Below are 20,114 nucleotides of genomic sequence, written 5' to 3'. Positions count from 1 at the left end.
GGGAATACGGAAAGATTTTCATTTGATGTCTGCAACATTAATTCTGTTTTCTGCGCTTTGTTAGAACAACAAACGCTGTTGTTGGAGCAGAGCAAACAGTAACAACAACTACTGCATATGATCTATACCTCAAGGTCTCCTGTTGCACAGTCCAACACACGCTTTTTCAAAAACACACCCCCCATCCTCAATAATATATTATTACTACTATAGACAGTTGTAGAAGTAGTAATATCATAGTAACCCTCACATACTCTTCATATTCTGACTCTTCACAGTATCCCCTCATAATTAGTCTCTATACCAAATGTCTGAACCACAAATCTATTTTTTTTTTCATTCATACATAACCTCATCAGTCATTAATAAATGGATGATCAATCCTCAGTGAATCTTTATATCAGCTGGACAAAAATGTAAAAAAAAAAAAATAAAAAAAATAAATAAAAAACTAATTGAAATATTTCCATTTTTGTTTATTCTGGTCACTTTAGGAAAAGTCATAACATTTCAGGCTAGATGAAATGTGTTCAGGATGTTTTTACGGCCCTCAAATGTAAACCAGTTCAACCAGTATGTAAGGGTTAAAAATTATGTTACATTGCAATAATTTACAATTATTACCTATTATTATAGGTATTGTATTTTATATTATTGTGTTGTTATTTTGTAGTGTGTGTATATTGCATACAATATATTGCACATATATTATACATAATACTATATGTCTTGATACATTTTTATGTTTATTGTATTCATTATGTTATATACAGTACAGACATCAAAACAAACTACCAGTTGGTATCAGTCGTGCTCTAACAAGTCACAATAAACTATTGTATGTATATATCTTTTTAATGTAATGTCTTTAATTGCTTTAATCTTAGTTATTTCATTCAAATTGTTCCTTATCTGTTTTCCTCCCTCTTAGCTTGCCTCTTGTGAATTTGATAAAGTCTAAAGTCTTGTCTTACATTCATTTTTGTCGACGAACAGCTCTCACAGCAGATATCCTTGACACAGTGGTCAGTTTCTCTGTGCGTCCACTGGATGGCAGTGTGACGCCATAGTGGCCCTGATTTCAGACTAGCCCAGAAAAGATTTAAGGTTATGTAAAAATGATGGATGGCTTGAAATTTGCATGACATCTTGATAAAAATGTCCATCCAAGACAGGGAGTTATCATCCGCCGCTATTAGTGTGAGAAAATGTCTGTACACCATCTTTACATCTGCCCACATGCATCTTGATGAACATCACATTTTAATCTTGAGGATATTCACCTTCTGGTGTATTTAGGACATCAGAAAATAGTCTGAGCTGGACATCAGTGTCATTTTCCAGACACAAACACAGAGATACTTTCCTACTAATTAAACCCCCAAGAGAGGGACTTACTAGAAAGAGTAAAACAGTGAGATCAACATACATTTGACCTTACAGAAGCTCTGCCTTATATCAGAGCTCCCACATGCTCAAACACACAGCTCGAACACTTCGAACACTGTATGATTTTCTTCACTGTTTGATTATAAGATTTGATTCTGAATTACTGTATAAAATGACTATTCAGTGGCAAAAATCTGACTGGGGTTTTTCCATGACAACCTGCTCACCCTTTGGATCAGTGCATCACTAAATCTGACAATCTGGCATAACAGTCACATCATTTCCACACCTTTCCTTTAATTCAGGCTTCCTATTCCTTCTCTTTTCATCTTGTTTTCTTGGACTCACACTTGCAGCTTCACCTCTGTCACATCACTTTTTGCTGCCTTTCTTCCCTCCATCTGTCCAACGCTGGCAGTCAGCGGCGCCTGTCTTTACCAAGCTGTTGCTTGTATTTGCCGTTCCACAGTCTTTCTTGCTTGACATGCTGTCGTGCCAAGCCGGGAACTGTTCATTATCTTTTCAAAAAAAAAAAAAGAAAAAGAAAACATAACTACAGGGAAACGCCTGCATCATTGAAACTGACAGTCTCATTTCCTGCTTCTTTTCTCTTAAACACAATGTGCACATTATTGGCATTTCTAATTATAAATTCACAGGAATCCATACAGCTAGAATAGACCAGGGTCCTATTTTCATTCCAGTCAAAGATGAGACCAGATGATTTCACTTATTAGAATAACTTGAGCCAGAGAGGAAGAACTGATCAGTGGAAGCACCTGCTGTACTCTGTTTGAAATGAAAACACTTCTCAGCCCTCCTCTGCACGTGATTGTTCATGCAACACAGCAATCTGTGTTTGTTCTGCATCTGCATAATTCACATTTAACATGACTGTGCTGTAGGCAGTTTTGATCCAGCCTCTTGATCAAAGTAGCAGAAATACTGAATATAAAGGGAAAAAAATCTGCATGTTCTGCAACAGTTTGCACTTGAGACAACACTTAGAATACAGAGGGAGCTTAAAAAGATGAAAAAAGGTGGGTGCAGTGGTTCTAAAAATAGACGAAGGTGATGCAAGCAAGGGTCTCCCGTCGAGTTGATGCGCTTGGCTCGCCTGCAGCCGTCTGTTGTAGTTCAGGGAGGGACGAAACCTCGGCCCCTGTCTGCAGGAGCTTGGCTGGCTCAGTGCTCGTCTGTGTTTCCTGCCCAACTCTCTGCTCCTGATACTCTCCTGCTCTGGGAGGAGAATCTCGACGGTTTCTCTTTCAGTTCAGTAACCTGTTTCTATGTCTGCCATAGAATACTATGGAATTAATATTTGGGGAGACACAAAGAGACAGCTCAGGCGCTAAGACCCTTCTTTGTGTGTCAGGTCTCAGAGGTGCTCTCTCTGCTTCACCGCCTCACTGTTTTGAGTCTTATCTCCTTCCTGCTTCCTTTTTTGACTTCTGTACTTAATAGGCAAATCTGGCACAGACGGTTTGGAGTAAATTGCATTGTCATCTTTTTCCATTTTGAGTTGCAGCCCGCCTTGGTGCCTGTAATGCTAAGGAGGCAGACTGTGATAAGCAGAGGGGGATAAAATCTATTCCACTATCACTGATGTTGCAAGAAATGTCTGGAATGTTTATGCAATTATATGTTTGATGGATTGAACCTGAATCACGCACGCAGCTGTTGAGCTGACTGCAAAATGTCAAGTGAACCAAACTGTATGAACAATGCTGAAGCTAATTAAGCTTCAGCGTTGGGATGAAAAATTCCTTCAAAGTGTAGCATGTAGCTTCGTGATTCATTTACCTTCATGCTGACTAATGTGTTGCTCAGTGCAGAAGCTTTTCTCTATACATGTTTAATTGCTCTCAAAGGCAGAAACAACCTTTGCAAATTGCCGTCTCAATCAGCAAATGATGGTAGCCTACATGTTCAATCGGAACGGTGTCATTACAGTTTCTAATTATTTATCTGGCAGTTTAATTACACTGTACCCGTATGTGTGTCCAATTTTTAAATTAAAAGTTACAAAACCATTAGAAGGCACCCAATATGGCCACAAGTATGTGGACACTCCTCCAACTTTTGGTCTTCTGGGACAGTTTTTTAACATGTTTTTGGGCTAAGTGCCTTTGTTTCAACTAAAGGAAATCTTAATGCTACAACATACAATATTTTAGAAAGACAGAGTGCTTTCAACATTGTGGCAACAGTTTGGGGAAGGCCCTTTCCTATTCAACATGACACTGTCCCCACAAACAGACCAGGTTCATTAAGAAATCTTTTTCCCTGTTTGGAAGTGTGTGGAAGAACGTGACTGGTCTGCACAGAGACCTGACCTCAACCCCATCCAACACCTTTGGGATTAATCAGAACACAGACTGCGAGCCCAGCTTTATAACATCAGTGTTGGACCTCACTAGAGCTGCAACGATTAGTTGAGTAACTATTTTGATGATCAAATATCAAAATTCTCTGATTTCAGCTTCTCAAATGTGAATGTTATGGTTTCTTTAGTGTTTCATGACAGTAAACTGAATATCTTTGAGGTGTGGACTGTTGGTTGAGACAGAAGAAAACATTTGAGGATGTCCTCTTGGGCTTTGGGAAACACTGATCGACATTTTCTGCATTTTCTGACATTTTGTGGACCAAACAACTGATCAATTAATCGAGAAAATATTTTAAAAATTAATCGATAATGAAAATAATCATTTGTTGCAGCCTAGGCTTCACTAATGGTCTTGTGGTCTGGGGGCTAAAGTCTTGTGGAAACCTTTCCCACAAGAGTGGGGGCTGTTATCGCAGCAGATTAATGGCCATTGTTTTGGAATGAGATGTTTTATGGTTGTCCACATATGTTTGTCTAAGCAGTAAACCTACAGTGCAAAGCTGAAATGATTAGTCAATTAATCAATCAGCTGACCAACAGAAAACACGTGATAATCAAATAATCCCTTGTGTCATTTTTAAAGGAAAAATGTCCAAACTTTATTGGTTGAACCCTCTAACCCTCTTTACATTTCTTTGTCATACATAGTGGCAAATGAGAATATTTTTTTCTCACAATTTTATGACATTTTATAAATCAAATGAACTGATTATTCAACAAAGTATTTGGGCAGATAAATCAATAATGAAAATAATGGTTAGTCGCAGCCCTACTTCAGTGATAGTAGCCTCTCACTCTTTATATAACCAGTAAGAAAGACCAATGAGTCTCTGGACACAGGTGTAGTAAAAATGATTCTTTAATATGGAACAAAATCAGAGCTCAGCTCCATGGCTCCATCCACCCAACACACTCTGTAACACTGATGGGTGGAGGAGAACGAGAAAATCAAACAGTAAGATCACAGTCCGCTCGGCCAAAAAACAGGAGAGGCTAAAAAAACATGGAACGCAAAACCAAAGTGCTACTGGGTGTGACCTCAAGACGCCCTCAGTCCCTTCCCTTCTCACCTAGGATGCGACGCACAGCGACAGGCCTCTCTGCCTCCCTGGGCTCTCCCACCTCCTCACCTAACTCACCTGGTTCATCCCCCCAGGAGGTCAGTGGCTCCTCAAGCCAGTCGGTGACCCAGTGACCTCTTGAGGGGGGGGGGCTGCCAGGTGAGATCAGCGCGGGGGCGGGTATGGAGGAGAAGCGAGGCTCATGTGAGTGTGCTGTCAGTTGTGGGTTTGATTTTCTCAGAGTGACGTGAACACAGACAAGACGTCTTGGTTATTATCATGGCTCCAGTGGAATTGTCTGTGCTTCAGTCCCTCTGCAGTTTTACTCCCAGCCTACGTGAAAAAATCTAATCATCTTTTAAAATGTCGCTCACTTGAGATTTAGATGGAATGTTTGAAGTTTTAAGTTTGAGGAAATGAGACGGAGCAGGAGGGAGAGGACGTCTGTGGAGGCAGCCCAGTAAGAACCCGTCACTATCCTAACACAGGGACATCAACAGAAGTACTACACAGATATGTACAGAGCAACCAAGCAACACATCGGAATACTGAGTAATAAATTTGGTGTGGGAAAGGGAAGGTAATAATTGTCCACTACAAATGCACACATCCCACTACTTTTTTGTGTAGTTGGTCCGATCTTTAAGGCTATTCTCTTTGCTCTTGCTACAAACGGGGTGGCAGTGAAGCCACCACAACATAGATTAGAATCACAGGTCTGTGCTTGACTTTCTGAATATGGCTGCTTTGTGTTTGTGCGCGCTGTGTTGACAGCTGCCCTTCTCCTCTCTGTTGGTATAGAGAGGAGGATAAGCCTCCATCTCAGAGGTCGAACCATAATGAGAAAAAACATGACCAGGGATGAGGTGTGTGGCTCCTCTCTTTTTTTTGTGCTAAATCATTCTCAGGTCCACAGAGGAAAGGAAAAACAAGGTGCTCTACAGTAATGTGGTGGGTGAAGAATGAGAGCTGCTAATGGACAAAGAATCACGGATAGATGAGGAAGCATGGATTACTGGGAAATTAGACTCTGGTGGTGTATGCATTACCAGCTGAATGGGAGAGTAAATGAACAATCGAGCGGAGGAAGTGGAAATCTATACTTGGTGGAGGATTAAAATGAAGCGTTGTAATGAAGAAGCAGAGTGGACACGTGGAGAAAAAGAGAGAGACAGAGAGAGAGAGAGAGGGCATCTGCCAGCTTCAGCTAACACAGTCATCCTGCACCTTAACACACACTGCGTCACATGACAAACTACATCAGAGAGAGGGAGGAGGGACGAGGGAGGGAGGCACTGCACAGAGAGCACTAGCACTACCATGGACGGACACACACCTAACACACACACACACACTACAGCACAGGGTCCCAGTCTGCGTTCCACTGCACTCTCCTGGCTGCCAGAACCTCGCTGTGTCTTGCCGAGGAAAAAACAACAAACGAACCAATTAACAAACAAACGGACGAAAAGAAGAACAACACACACTTTGGATCCCACTGGCTATAATAAAAAAATAAACCAGAAACAAAACCTAGAATATAAAAAGAGCCAGTGGCACCAGGTTTTACAGAAAGCATTTTCTCAATAACTGGCTTTTGAACAGCTCTACGCTTTTTCTTTTAGTCTACCAAGTATATACTATTAACCTTACCAGGCAGCTAAAATCTATACAGTACTGTCATTTTTCATATATTTATAGATATTTATACACTATACAAAGTTGGCAAAAATACATAAATAAATACATTAAATTAGATTGTACACATCACAATTGTGTGTTTTAAGTTAGAGCACTCTTTGTTGAAGAGGTGAGCCATGGCAAGTTGAGAAAGGAGGTGAAGAAACAGGAGTGTTACCCTCGACATCCCTAATGCGAAGGAGTTGCCATCAGACTAGATAAGTAATATTTCAGTGTATGGCATTAGATCAATTAAGTGTATTGCTTATTACCTACCTGATCGGAAAAGTCCATATTATGGCAGGAGTTAGAGGCTGCTCTAACTAAATCACAAAGTCTATTTACAAGTTGTTTATCAACCAGCAAGGAAAGAAAAGTATTCTGAAGAATCTGGATTTAGGGAAAATAGGCAAAATTTATTTTCAGTGCATCGATAAACGACAGATTGTGTGTGTGTGTGTGTGTGTTTTCTGGTTCCCTATGGGACTCCCTCTAAAGGATGGTATTACAAACGAAGGCAGGACTGTATCCACTGTCCTTCCTGCAGACGGCTGCTGGGAGTATCTGCTGTACCGTATCATGTCTGTGGCGGAGACAGTCCTAAAAGTAATACGAACCTGATAAGCTCCATCCCTGCACTGTGCACAGGCCCAGACAGATACATAAGGCTATGGCATATGGAAAATTAGGGAAGTGGGCGTACAGACACCTGCAGTGAAAATAACTGGATTGCAGCCCTGTCTGTTTTATTTTTGGGATGCAGCAGTGGGCTGTCAAAAAAGGCACAGGGCACATTTTGAACATTTGGAAAGATCAATCTTGTTCTCCCTGACATTTTTTTTTATGATTAAGAACCCTTATATCCACAAAGTCTGCCATATGGGCGTTTACAGTTTGGCTCCTGTGCTAATCCTTGGTTTTTCTTGCTGCATGTCCTGGAGTTTGAGAGTTCTTACAAATATCTGACTAAGCAAGAGACAAGACTATCATGTAGCGAGTTCACATCAGTCAGTTGTGCTTAATCATGAGTCTAACCCCAAATAAGAGGCTGAATCACAAGCACTCAATTTGTCTTTACAGGGTCAGACAGATGGATGGTGTGCGTCCTTCCTTTGGAATCTACTCCCTCCTCCATACATGCCCATCCCCATACACAGCATGGCCTCCCGCAGAGCAATAATGACTCCAAATTCAATGAGGAAGGCATCATCAGTGTCAGTACAAGGCCAATCCCGTCTAACACAATGGCATTACAGTAAATCCCCAAGCCTATAAGCAGACAGGGCGAGATGTAATGCCAAGCGAGCGGGCAGAGTGACTCCACAGGGAGGTGAGCAGTCGTCTCACACAGCCAGGGAGCTCTCTGTTTTTGATGTTTGTAATAAAAATACAAAGAATGTTTTATGGCAGAAGTAGCACAGGCTACAATGGGTTTGCGCCACGTGTCACTCAGTCTATTTCCTGGAGGTGTGTGGGGGAGGGGGTTGGAGTAAAGGTATATGGCAGTGTTGCTACAGTGGGCCTGGGATGTGTTGGGTATCACTCCTTCCTTTTGTTTCTCTTGCTCCGACCTCACGACACCTCCAACAAAAATACAGCGGACATCAAAAGCCCTTATTCAAGAAGGGCAGGTATAATCAGCTTCAGCATCATCAACATCACCACTGTTATCATGAATATCATTGTTTTCTTCATCAGTTCAAGTGACAAATGAAAACTCGGCGTACAACAAATGTTAATTTTCACCAACAATATTTACATAAAGTTTTCAAAAACAGAAGGATTTTTCTTATCACGTTTTTGTAAAGAAATAAACCCAACACAAGAACACCAAGCACACACATACATACACACTGACCAACAGTCAAATGTGAACAAAAAAGAAAAAAGATATTATTACTCATTATTGTTTTTCATATTAATTTTGTTACCATTCAAATAATGCTTACTTGAACCCTGATTGGGAGAAGTCACATTGGTTTTCACCAAATGCTTAAAACAATTGAAAGGGTGAGTTCGGGGAGGCAAGGTCTGTCTGTGCAGGGCGAGACTCACGCAGGGACTGACTGGACAAATGACAAAGGTGACCCAGCAGACTTCTGGGCTGACTCAGCCATCATAATATGATTCAGCAGAATAAAACATCAACTGCAGTCCCTCTAGGATGAGATTACTACAGCCTGATTTTAATCCACACACACACGTAAAGTTCTCCAAGACATAAAGCACAGTGTACTCTTAATTTAATATTGCACAAACTACAGCAAAGCAGGCACCTTTCCAACAGAGTGAGTCATTGACGCTCATCTCAAGAAAGCCATATCCATCAAGGAAAAGTGTCGAAGAATAAGGAAGGGGCTGAGAGTATGACAAGGACAAACAATATCATCAGGCTCAGAGGAATATCTTGCTAATCCCTTAGCAAACAGGTGTGACCTCTTCAGCCAATAAAGCTTCCAGTTATTTACAAAGTAAACAGAGAACTGAAGGCTGCTGGTCACATTGATGAATTTGGGGGGACACACCTATGAATAAACATCTCAGAGAAGACATGAGTCCAGGAGATGGATCTTCTCCATCACTATATCCAACTGTACAGACTGATAGTAGTCGTAGGCGTCTGTCAGTCTTGGAAGACTACGGAGTTGCACTATGGATGGTGATTCTGGTGCAGCGTTGGGTGTGGCCGGACATGCCAATATGGGAGTGACAGTCCCTCCCACACTGGGCACAAGTGAAGCTTGATTCTGATCTGTCCGTCTGGTTTTTGGCCTTTCTCCTCAGTCTCTTTGCCTCAGACTGCTGGGCAAGTGTCTCTTCAGACATGGAGAGGCCTTTCTGCACCATCTGTCTCCAAGCTGTTCAATCTGAGGCTATGGCTTCCCAGGTGTTTAGGTCGACTCTCAAGGCTTTCAGGTCTCTCTTGCAGACATCTTTGTAGCGCAGTTAGGATCTGACTGTGGGAAGTTTTCCCTGTACTAATTCTGTGTAGAGGAGACCGGCCATCATCCATTCGCACTACATGACCGAGCCAATGCATGCGCTTCTGTTTCAGCAGGTATGAAACGAGACTTAAGCTCTACAGCCATGGTCATAACTCTGTGACGCTGCTAAATGCTAATGTAAGCATTCTAACAATGCTATAATAACATGTTTACCACATTCACCATCTTAGTTTAGCATGTTAGCATGGGAAAGGGTCATTAGTTTTGCAGGTATTAGGTCACAAAATCATACAGTAGTAGTGGACAAGTTTAAGTTTTGACCCAATCAAAGTTGCTACAATTTGTCCTCTAGATATCATGAATATTTGTACCAAATTTCTTCACAATCCATCCAATAATTGTTGAGACATTCAACTCAAAGCCATAAATGAGAACCTCATGGTTTTGGTAGAGGAAAGTTCAGGAGATCACCAAAGTCACAGGGATACATATTCTGGAAACCAATGGGACCAATCCATCCAGTGTATGTAGGGAACGTTCACTAGATAAGTGAAAACTTTGACCTGCTGGGGGCGCTAGAGAAAAGGTCAGGGGATCACCAAAGTCAGTAGGATTCATCGTCTGGGCGCCATGGATATCTGTACTTACTCAAGACAATCCATCCATTGGTTGTTGAGCTATTTCAATCGACCAAAGTGGTAGACTGACCGTCCGACAGACCGACATCGCCATGCCTGCAGGTCCTTGCTGTGCCACTAGTGTAGCTAAAAATACTCATTGGTTTAATGTTAAAGAATTTTGCAGAAAACTTGAAAATATTCATTAAAAAGTGTTCCAATAGCCTTCAGAGTGAACAGTAAACAAATAAATATAAAATAAACTAGGCAAAAATGTAATTTGCATAAATAAAAAGTCAGTTATAAAAGCTTTTATTCTGTGGCAAAGTTGTGGGCAGTGTTGGCCGTGTCTGTCGTCTTGAATTAAACCTTTGTGATCAAACAGTAATTATCCACACCTGCAGCTACCAGTTGGCTCTGCCAGGGAATGCAGCAATGATGGAAGACAGCGCTGAGCCAGTACACAAAGAGAACAACTACTCTGAGTGGAGTGGGCTGGAAAAACTCTTGACTGGGAGCATCTGCAACCCTGCCATGCTGTATTCATGAGCTCAGGATTGTTGAAGGTCATTGCAGACAAAGTTGGTGCCAAAAAAACCCAATAAGTTTTGGAGGTGTGAGACAGGTGGCAGTATAATAAAACTGGGATTTGGAAATTGCTTTCTCCTTTATACTGTTTGGCTCTGAGCTTACAATCCATTTTAATGGTGCTGCTGTTTGACTGCTGGCAATGAGAGAACATAATGTTTGGGACTTTTGGTTATTTTATGGAGTGTGCAACTTTCTGGATACTCTGTCATGAATTATATGTTTTGATTCACTGTGTTTCCTAAAGTAAACAACTTATTATGTTGAAACTTATGAAACTGCAGCTGATATTACAATCTGAATAATTATTTTCTTGACATTTTTAACTTTGTGACCTTGAGCATGAATAGTCCCTTGGTTTAAACTAGATATATTAGAGTAAATATTCTCTTGTGGGTACATTTTGTTTCCTACAATACATTAACCACATTTTCCTATCAGATCTACACCACAGAGGTTACTCAGAATTGTTGGCAGCGTTTCACTATGTCAGTAAGCTCAGTAACCTTCTGTCTTTGTCCTAAGGGTGTATTCAAGTTTTACTGGTTAATTATTTGATGACAGTCCAAAGGCTGATGTCCTTTAAAAATGGATATCAAGAATAAATTGGATTTGCATTTAAGGAAATAAAAGCACTCAGTGGTGTACTGTAAGTTTTGAAAGCCCAACCCTGTAGCCTTTCTGCCTCAGAGGCATCACACTGTGTCTCATGTTACTAAAAATAATGCCATATTCCCCAGTTTACAGGGTCTCTGATGACTAAGCTTTGTAAACCACTGTAGCATGGTAATTTATCACTCCTTGAGCAACGTGTAATCTTGGCGAAAGGTAATGGCAGAGGTATTGTGTTGACTCATCACCTGCACACCTGTATATTCAAACCACGTTTGGAAATCACAGCTCCAGCAGCGGTCGCCTACTGATTATTTTCTTCATTTTCGCTGACGACCCTTTATCCCTGTCCATCATTTTCATGGTTACTAATGAGAGCACTCCGTGATTTGTATTATTCTTAGCTAAAATTATCTCTGCAAATAGTGTGTTTCCCAGGTCCAAAGAAGGAGATATTGCTCTTTTCTGACCACCTAATGGGAGTGTAATGTGCTGTGACACTGCAGGCAGTGGCTGTCAAAACAGTGGGCCCTGTTCCACGGTTGGCCAATTGTTCTGAAGGGTGCTGGACTGGATCAGCGCATCGCAGCAGCCAGCACCGAGTCTCACATGAAACACACTGCCCAGAACACACTAACAGCACAGTGTGCTGCCCAGACTGGCTTAGAGAGAAACAAGACGAGGACTAACCTGATGCAGATTGAGCCACAATTACACATTTCTTCAATTTCTCTTGTGGTGAACATGTTAGCTTAAATCAAATTAAGTGTAAAAAGTGTGAGACACTAACAAATTATTGCATGATAATGGAAAAAAAAATGCACTGTGGAGTGCACAGATTTTGACGGGCCAGTATTAGGAAGCTGTATTGACATAAGCAGAGATGTTTCCTCATTTAGAGGAACTAGGTGGATCCTAATTTAGAAGTAAAAACTAAGCTGCGGCAGTAAAAAATCCTGACTAATTGACAGGATTACGCTTCACGGGATTTTATGAATGTCAAAACACAGACAGTTACAGTAGAGAATACACTGAGAAAGAGTAGACGTCTGTGCAATCTCTCCGTCCCGACCTGACATTTCAGACATTAGCAGCCTGCCACCAGGAATCATACACACACATACGTGTACACAGGTACGTTGGGAAAAATAAGAGGAACAAAAAGAGGAGGATGAGAGCCCTACATCCATCCTCTGTGTCCTCTCCTTCATCTCCAAACCCTGAAATCACAGAGCAGACGTAGCCTCTCCCCAACTGCTGCTCACCCTTCCAGATACTCCTCCCTTAATTTTCATCAGTACTATAATCATCATCAAAACTATCATCATCATTATTGTTATTACATTTTCAAAAAGTGCAGATAGAACTTCCCCGTACCCTCGTTCAGAAGTCAGGGCAGTAAAGGAGGATGGGGAAACAATGGCAGTAAGAAGAGCAAGAAGAGCGCAAGATGAGAAAGAGAAAAGAGAAGAAGATTTCTGCCGAGTCAGAATTGTGTTGCTCCTGTGAACATGCACACACACACACACACACACACACACACACACACACACACACACACACACACACACACACACACACACACACACACATACACACACACAGCAACAGGCACACTTTAACACAGCACACCGCGCAGTCTGGTGGAAAGGTCGAGCAATTTTTGGAGATCAACCTCCATCAACAGGGCAAAACAAAAGCACAGGGCAGTAGGAAGAATTCAGAGCATCAATAAACAGACAGAAGTGTGCACAAACAGCACAAACTTTGCTTTTTGGTTCTGTTTTCATCTTAACATTGGAAGAAGATTTTAAATTGGTTTCCTCAGTTGGTGATGCTGTGAAAAATGACATCATCGTATCACGGGGGATTTGTTGTGGGGGTTTTTTTGTTTTTTTTTCATCTTCTTTTTTCTCTCTCCATGTCAGGGCTTTTTGTCTGGAAAAATCAGGAGCGATCCATTTCATGAGTTTATTGTGTTCCTGCTTTCCCAGCTTCGGAAAGTTCAGTTTATATATATATATTTTTTAATCTCTATTTTTGTTGGAGCTACAGCACAGCACCCACAGCACACAGACGACAAGGGGCGGGGTCCAGAAAGGCAGGGGGGGGGTTCACTAATATTGTGCCAGAGGAAGAGAAAGAGGGAACAATAAGGAGAAAATGAAAGAGAGAAGAGTCCAGAGAAGAAAAAAAAGAGGAGGGAGGGAGACACAGCAGTATCAACAATTCCATCATGAGTTCAGCTGGTTTCATCACGAACCGAGTATTGATTGCTTTCGACAACTTCAGCTGAACATTAAACTACTTTTGAGTAAAAGGAGGGAGGACTGACATGGGGGAGAGAATATAGTACACTTGAGACAGATGACAAGGAAGCGCCAACAAATGAAGAGACAGGAGAGATGGGTAACAGCAGACTGGCTATGGATAACATACTGTATATTAGTCATGTGTATAGGGGAGTTCTGCCAATCTATATGCCTAATATATTAATGTTTATGTACATATAGTACATACTGTATAGTATTGTGTACCTGGAATAGTCATACAATAGGATTATATGAGATTAGATCATTACTTAAGATTCTCTGTGATCCCACGGGACTGGCACCTTCGATGGGTCAGGGGCTGCAGCGCAGTTCAGAACCAAGGGGTCGACAAAGAAACAGAATATCAGACCTCCACAGGCAAAGTGCATAAGGACAGACAGACATACAGACAGTCAGAAACAGGGGGACCATTGGCAAAGTGGTAAGACACTGAAATTAAGACACGGCCGTATGAGAGGAGGAACAGAAGAAGAATGAAGAGTTGGAGAGGGATAGAGATTTTGAAAGAAAAGAGAAAAAGAGTTTAAAGGTTTAAGAGAGCAGATGGCTAATTGTACCCGTGTTTCACAGCCTGGCAGCAAGTCAGTCTTGTGCATAAGGACGGGAGTGGGAGGAGGGGAGGGACGGGGGGAAGATAGGAGACAGGAAGGGGCCATGGAGGAAGCTGGGAGGTGCGATCAGGCCTTGAGAGCGTGCCACTGGGCGACGTTAGTACGCGGCCGAGCAAGCATGTCTTTCCAGTGCTTCACCTCCGCTGGTCCACTCTTCCATGATAGGTAGATCTGAGAGAAGAGAGCAAGAGAAGGGATGATTCTCTGTTAAAGTGATGACCTTTTGTCAATCAGACATGGGTGGGTTTTACAACAATATTCCCGACATCATTCAGTCATGACAGGACCTTTACAGAAAGAGACACAATGTTTGCACGATAACTTGTTGTGTTAAAACCAAGAATTGTCTCTTTGTCTGTTAGACCGGCCTTTGTGTCTTTATTGTGGCCTTTGTTATCATCATTATACAGCACTTTGGTCAATTGTTGTTTTTAAATGTGCTTTATAAATAAATTTGATTTGATTGATTTGATTTAATGGATTTTAAAACGTATTAAGCCGTTGAAGCCTTAATTGGCTGTTAAGTAAGCTGCCCTCCTTACTTACTGTAAAAGGGTCTTAAATATTCACGTGATGGCTGCACACATGATATAATGCTAAAAAACCACAGCTAAAGCTACATGTAACAGAAAGTCAGCTACAGTCAGTTATCATTTATAAGACATAGCAATAGAGAGGCCACATTGAAAAATGTAATTAAAATGTTATTAATTTTAAAATAACACCTGGTTGGTTTGGATGCTTACAACAAAAAATACTTCCAGTGGTGCATTAATGTTTGTATTTTTAGACAGCTTATGCTTTGGTTTTACAAGTACAAGCACTTTAAGGATGAGAAATAATTGATGAGTTTGGCAAATATTTCATGCAAGTGTGGCAGTAGCTGCTGCCACAGAGTGTCAACTTCCTTAAACCAAATAAAGAGCAGGACAGGGCCACAATTATTACTCTTAACTCTGATACTAACGTTAGCACCTTAGCCAAGTGGATGTTCCACTTCTTAACAAGTATTTTCCTAATGTAACCTATAACCACATATAATAATATACGTGGCTCTGACATTCCCATTGACTTTACTACTGAATACTAGTTAGCCGGACACTTGCAGCATGCATGCCTGAAAGGGTCTTATATGTTGTAACCAAGGGCAACAACAACAAAGAGTCCTGTCAGACGTTACCTTGCCGATAACGTCGTTGCGGCTGAGCCTGTCCTTGTCCATGACGGTGATGATGATAGTGGTCTCCCTCAACACATGGGCGGGCACGTCAAAGGGGAACGACTCATTGAAGACGGGGTTCAGACAGCGCTTCATCGTCACTGTCTTCTTCTTCTCTACACGCTTGTCCTTGTGCATCAGCCACACCTTAACGTAGGGATCTGCAATGTGGGCACAGAGTGCAGCAGTTTATATGTGAGCCAGGATGAAGATGCCCAAGGAAGGTGATTTTTGGGGTCAGGTTTGCAATTACCCTCTTAATTGTTAAAGTCAGAGGAGGCAGCAGGGAAGCAGATACTTAGTTTGAGCTCAAGGTCAACTTATCCCCTGAGCTAGGAAACATACAAATGAGGAAGTATTTATGGAAATAGGGCCTGGGATTTGTACTACCAATTCTGGAGCATTTTCATATTCTGTGATACTAACAGACACCGCTCCCACTACTCCAGGAAGCAGTAAATTTACAAAAATATGCCACAGAAAGCTTTTCACAGTGAGACCTGATACTTTTAAAAACTAGCACCAGACTGAGCTGACACAGATTTAGCTGGGAGGCTGAAGATCCTCATAGATATACAGGAAGAGAGAGAAAAGGAAAGAGAGAGAGGGCAAGGGAGAGATGCTTGATGTGATGTCACCTTGCCGCCGCAGCTATCTATGACGCGACCCAGCTCGGGAGCCAGACGGCAACTGTCCTCTGCACGGACAGGTCAGTAAATGTTTGAAAACAGAGCTGTGTGTGAAGCCACAGGGCCTCCAAAGTCATGAGGGGTGGCTTCTGACTGGTGAGCAAGGGTTAGAGAGAGAGAAGACTAAGCAAACAATGAGGAATCTCTACCTGAGGTGCCCCCGATATCCATGGCTTTGAGATTGCGCGCTTTGATGATGTTCACAGTGATGATGTTGGCAGTAGGATTATAGCAGAGAGACACCAGCAGGTCTCCTCGTCTCCCCTGAGGAACACACACACACACGAACACAATGGAGAATGAATCATCTGGTCTAATATCAGATTTCATCAGGCAATATCAAACTCCAGATTACTCACTAGCTTGTTATGTAATCTTACATCACTGCCCTCTCTGCTCTAACCTCTTGTGCCAAGTGACCAGACTGGCTTAACTGAGCCCATTGCTCACCCTTATATCACGTCAATCAAGCTAACATGCTGAAAGTAGTCAACAAATGGCATCGCATTTGACTTAATAAAACTGTAATAACAACATCTGAATAAAAACACTGGATTTGTCATCATTCGCCCTCATGGCCGTCCCTCCCTCTCTTACACTGCCATCACTGCAGGGCTTGAGCTCCTTCCAGAAAGTCTTTATCTGGCCCAGTTCCACCTTGTTAAGGGGGATTGACACCTCTCCAATGGGGTCATTCCTGCTGAAGCGGTCGTAGTCCAACACCTGAAGGTAAAGAGTGCGCTCCCTAACCTTTTCATAAGGGAAGCCTGAAACAGAGACAAAAAGAAAACACTGAGCTGAGGAAAGGCATGTTACACAGCAACACTGAGAGGGTAAGACACATAGTCTTGACAGTGCAGAAAGGGCAGTAAAAAACCTATTATCTACACAGTGCTAACAGGGATGAATTTGGCAAAGGCCAAAGTGCATTTTAAAAACTGCAGGACCAGCCAACACTCTCTCAAATGACTGAGAGGGATCATAATACTCTAGTCACAAAGACCTATCTCATTCATTTTTCAAGAGCACCGGCTATTGTTCTAATTTTGGCAAATGTTTGAGCCATCTGAATGTTATATTGGCTATTTTACCTCTGCACCGTCATCCAAACACAATGGTCATAATGAAACAAATTCAGATCGGGTCGAGACACTTCACTGCTCTCTGCACCGCTGCTACTAAACATCTGTGGTTTGCAGCACTCAAGAAGATTATTTTCTAACAAAACAGCTTCTTAAGCTCAAGGTTTTATCAATTCAAAAGTTTAGCTTCAATTTCACACCTTTGTGAATTTTCACACAACATCCACAATGCTCATTTTGTTTTGAGAAACAACTCTTTGTCATTGCCATGAATATTTAGCAGTATTCAGTACTTGTTTGTGACTAGACTTTCATTTTCAATATGCAGTTCAGCAACACTTCATTCTAACACAAAGATAATAATACATTTAAAAAATATAATTATAATCTTAAACAAAGTTCTAGTAATGAGGACCACAAGCAAGGTAGCTGCTCTCAGCTACAGGCTGAAAAATGCAAAATGTTAATGTTAACATGCTAACATATTCACAATGACAACGTGCTGATGTTAGCATGCTCACCACTTTCGTTTAGCATGTTAGCATGCTAACATTTGCTGATTAGCATTAAACACAATTTACAGCCGAGGCTGATGGGAATGTCATCAGTTTTGCAGGTATTTGGTCAAAGTATTAGACAAAGTGAATTTTTCACCTGATGATGGCGCCAGATGAAATGTTAAGGGCTCACTGAAGTAGTTAAAGATCATCCCGAGGGGCTCATGAAACAAACCACATGACAGTCAATCCAATACTACCACAAATGCCACCCTTGTGATGGTGATACAGGTCAAATCAGGGGATGATTAGGATATATCATCTGGGCACCATGAATGTCTGTACAAAATGTCACAGCAATCCATCCGATACATGAGATGTTTCAGTCTGGACGACAACATGCATGTAATCCCTAGAGCTGCTAGCGTGGCTAAAAACAGAAATTGGCTGCGCTCTGTGTTAAAGAATTAGCAGAAAACTGGGGATCAGAAATTCCAGATTAAAGTCAGACGAGAAGAGACCCCCCCTCTTGGGCAGCTTAACAAAATGCAATGTAAAAAATGTGTCATAACAACTGAAACAGCTCTTTGATAAGCATCTGAGAGGAAATAACACAGACCCTCAAACAGGAAGGTTTCATTCCAGTGGGGATTGAGGTTCTTCCTCTTGACCTTGGTCTCCAGCTTGTGTTTCTTGTCGGGCAGCAGGTAGATTTTGACGAAGGGGTCTGAGGTGCCAGAGAAGTCCTTGGCTGGGAGCTCCTGGCCCCTGAGAACTTTGACAGTGAGGGTTGTGTTCTGAAAGCTGTAGCCTATGCTGAACTGGATCCGACCCAGCTTCTCACTGATGGGCCCTTCATCATCCTCTGAACCTGGAGACAGCTGCAGGGCCACAAACGCAGTCATATAAATATAAACACATGCAGCAGCAGCAGCCACTCAGACAGAAAAGTTAAATCCAAGGGCACACACTCTCTCTGACATATGCACGTGCACACAGACCTTGACTGAGAGAAGCTGTGAAGGGAGGGGATTTTGGAACTGCATTTCTATCACGGCATACTCAAGCAGCTGCTCAAAGGCAGAGATTGGTCTGACATTAAGAAGACTGAGAGAGTTTAATTTCCTTACTAATGTTCTTAAGAGGCAGGAGGTGCTCAGATTGAAGATAGGGGAGCTTTAGACCACCCATCTCTCTCACAGCCACTCTGACTGCTTTATCACTGCTGTGCACTAAAAGGCCACTATCTGATAGAAAGCAGCGGACAGACAGAGGGAAAGAGAGAGTGAGAGGAAGAACAGAGGGAGTAGGAGAGAAGGAGAGACGTTGCATGAGGGGCATGGAGAGAACGGCCAGGGAAGCACAGCTCAAGGTTGGCATTCTGCACTTGCAGCTGTCTTTATGGTCATTTCTTTTTTCCCTGTGGCTCAACCTTCTGCCTCTTTTTCTCTCTCTCCTACAATAGCATAGATTAGAAGCGAGCCTTTGAGGACTTTGAGGGAGATAAGACAACCAACAGCTCATAAGACCATTTTGTGCTAAAGCCTCACTGACACTTTGAAAAGGCTAGCCTGAGGAGTGGTTTGCATGCAGACTGTGAGTCGCCTTGGATGGCCTGTCTCGCTTGATTGCTACTGTGGGAACTGCCTGTGTTTTTTCTTCTATTATTGCTCTCCTCTAACCGCATACAGTTTTAAATCAACCTGCCATTTGCATGGACGATGATTCTGCAACACTAGTCCTACCTCATAGATTAAAAGGCCAAAAGTATGTGGACACCTGAGCTTTATACCCATATGTGATTGTTGAATATCATTATACCATCTTAACAGCCTCTAACCTTCTGAAAAGGCTTTGCACAGGAGTTTTGTGTCTGACTGCAGGGATTTTCTCTCATAAAGCCACAAGAGCATTAGTTGGGTTGGGCACTAATGTTGGGCGAGAAGATCTGGCCCACAGTCGGCATCCAAGTTCATCTTGAATGTGTTAGACTGGGTTGAGGTCAGGACTTTGTGCAGGTCAGTTAAGTTCTCCCACACTGACACTGACATACGTCCTCAGAATAGAAGATAAATTTACAAATATCTGGTGTAAGTGGATTGGGTACATACCACCCCAAAGACAAGACTTTACATCAAACACAATTATGTAACATATGTATATTACCATTCCTCCCAGTTTATAGGGCTGTTTGGTAACAACGCATGCTTAAGAAATATGGACAATTTCTTTGTATTTTTTACTGTTTGTTACTATTTACTTGTTTTTGTGTCCTAAATATGTGCCACATTATTGGAAGAGGACATTATAACAGATTCCATGTGACTGTTTTGTCACATGACATATAATGGAAACCGTGCTGTGATGTTTGATGTTTATTTCTTCTTCTTCTTCTTCTTCTT

At 41.9% G+C, this 20,114-nt stretch overlaps 1 protein-coding gene across 6 annotated transcripts in view; it reads right to left on the bottom strand.

The window, feature by feature from the left end:
- Nucleotides 1–4,448: 4,448 nt before the first annotated feature.
- The window catches only part of LOC121897036 (rabphilin-3A-like), a 32,400-nt gene continuing 16,734 nt past the window's right edge, over nt 4,449–20,114 (bottom strand). The window contains exons 4-10 of one of the 6 annotated variants that reach the window (XR_006096171.1): nt 18,332–18,593; nt 16,731–16,900; nt 16,283–16,397; nt 15,406–15,605; nt 14,172–14,396; nt 13,863–13,912; nt 4,449–6,257 (exon numbers count right to left, since the gene is read on the bottom strand). Coding sequence is in view for 1 of the 6 variants with exons in the window: in XM_042411286.1 (XP_042267220.1) it covers nt 14,292–14,396; nt 15,406–15,605; nt 16,283–16,397; nt 16,731–16,900; nt 18,332–18,593 (852 nt within the window). In the remaining 5 variants the exon portion in view is untranslated. Of the gene's footprint in view, nt 6,258–8,237; nt 14,397–15,405; nt 15,606–16,282; nt 16,398–16,730; nt 16,901–18,331; nt 18,594–20,114 lie in introns of those variants that run through there. The other 5 variants (XR_006096170.1, XR_006096169.1, XR_006096167.1 and 2 more) reach the window with 5 other exon arrangements.

Source organism: Thunnus maccoyii, chromosome 5 (assembly GCF_910596095.1).
Source record: "Thunnus maccoyii chromosome 5, fThuMac1.1, whole genome shotgun sequence".
NCBI lineage: Eukaryota > Metazoa > Chordata > Actinopteri > Scombriformes > Scombridae > Thunnus > Thunnus maccoyii.
Note: the sequence above shows the minus strand (reverse complement) of the source record. Positions and strands in the feature narration are given on the sequence as shown.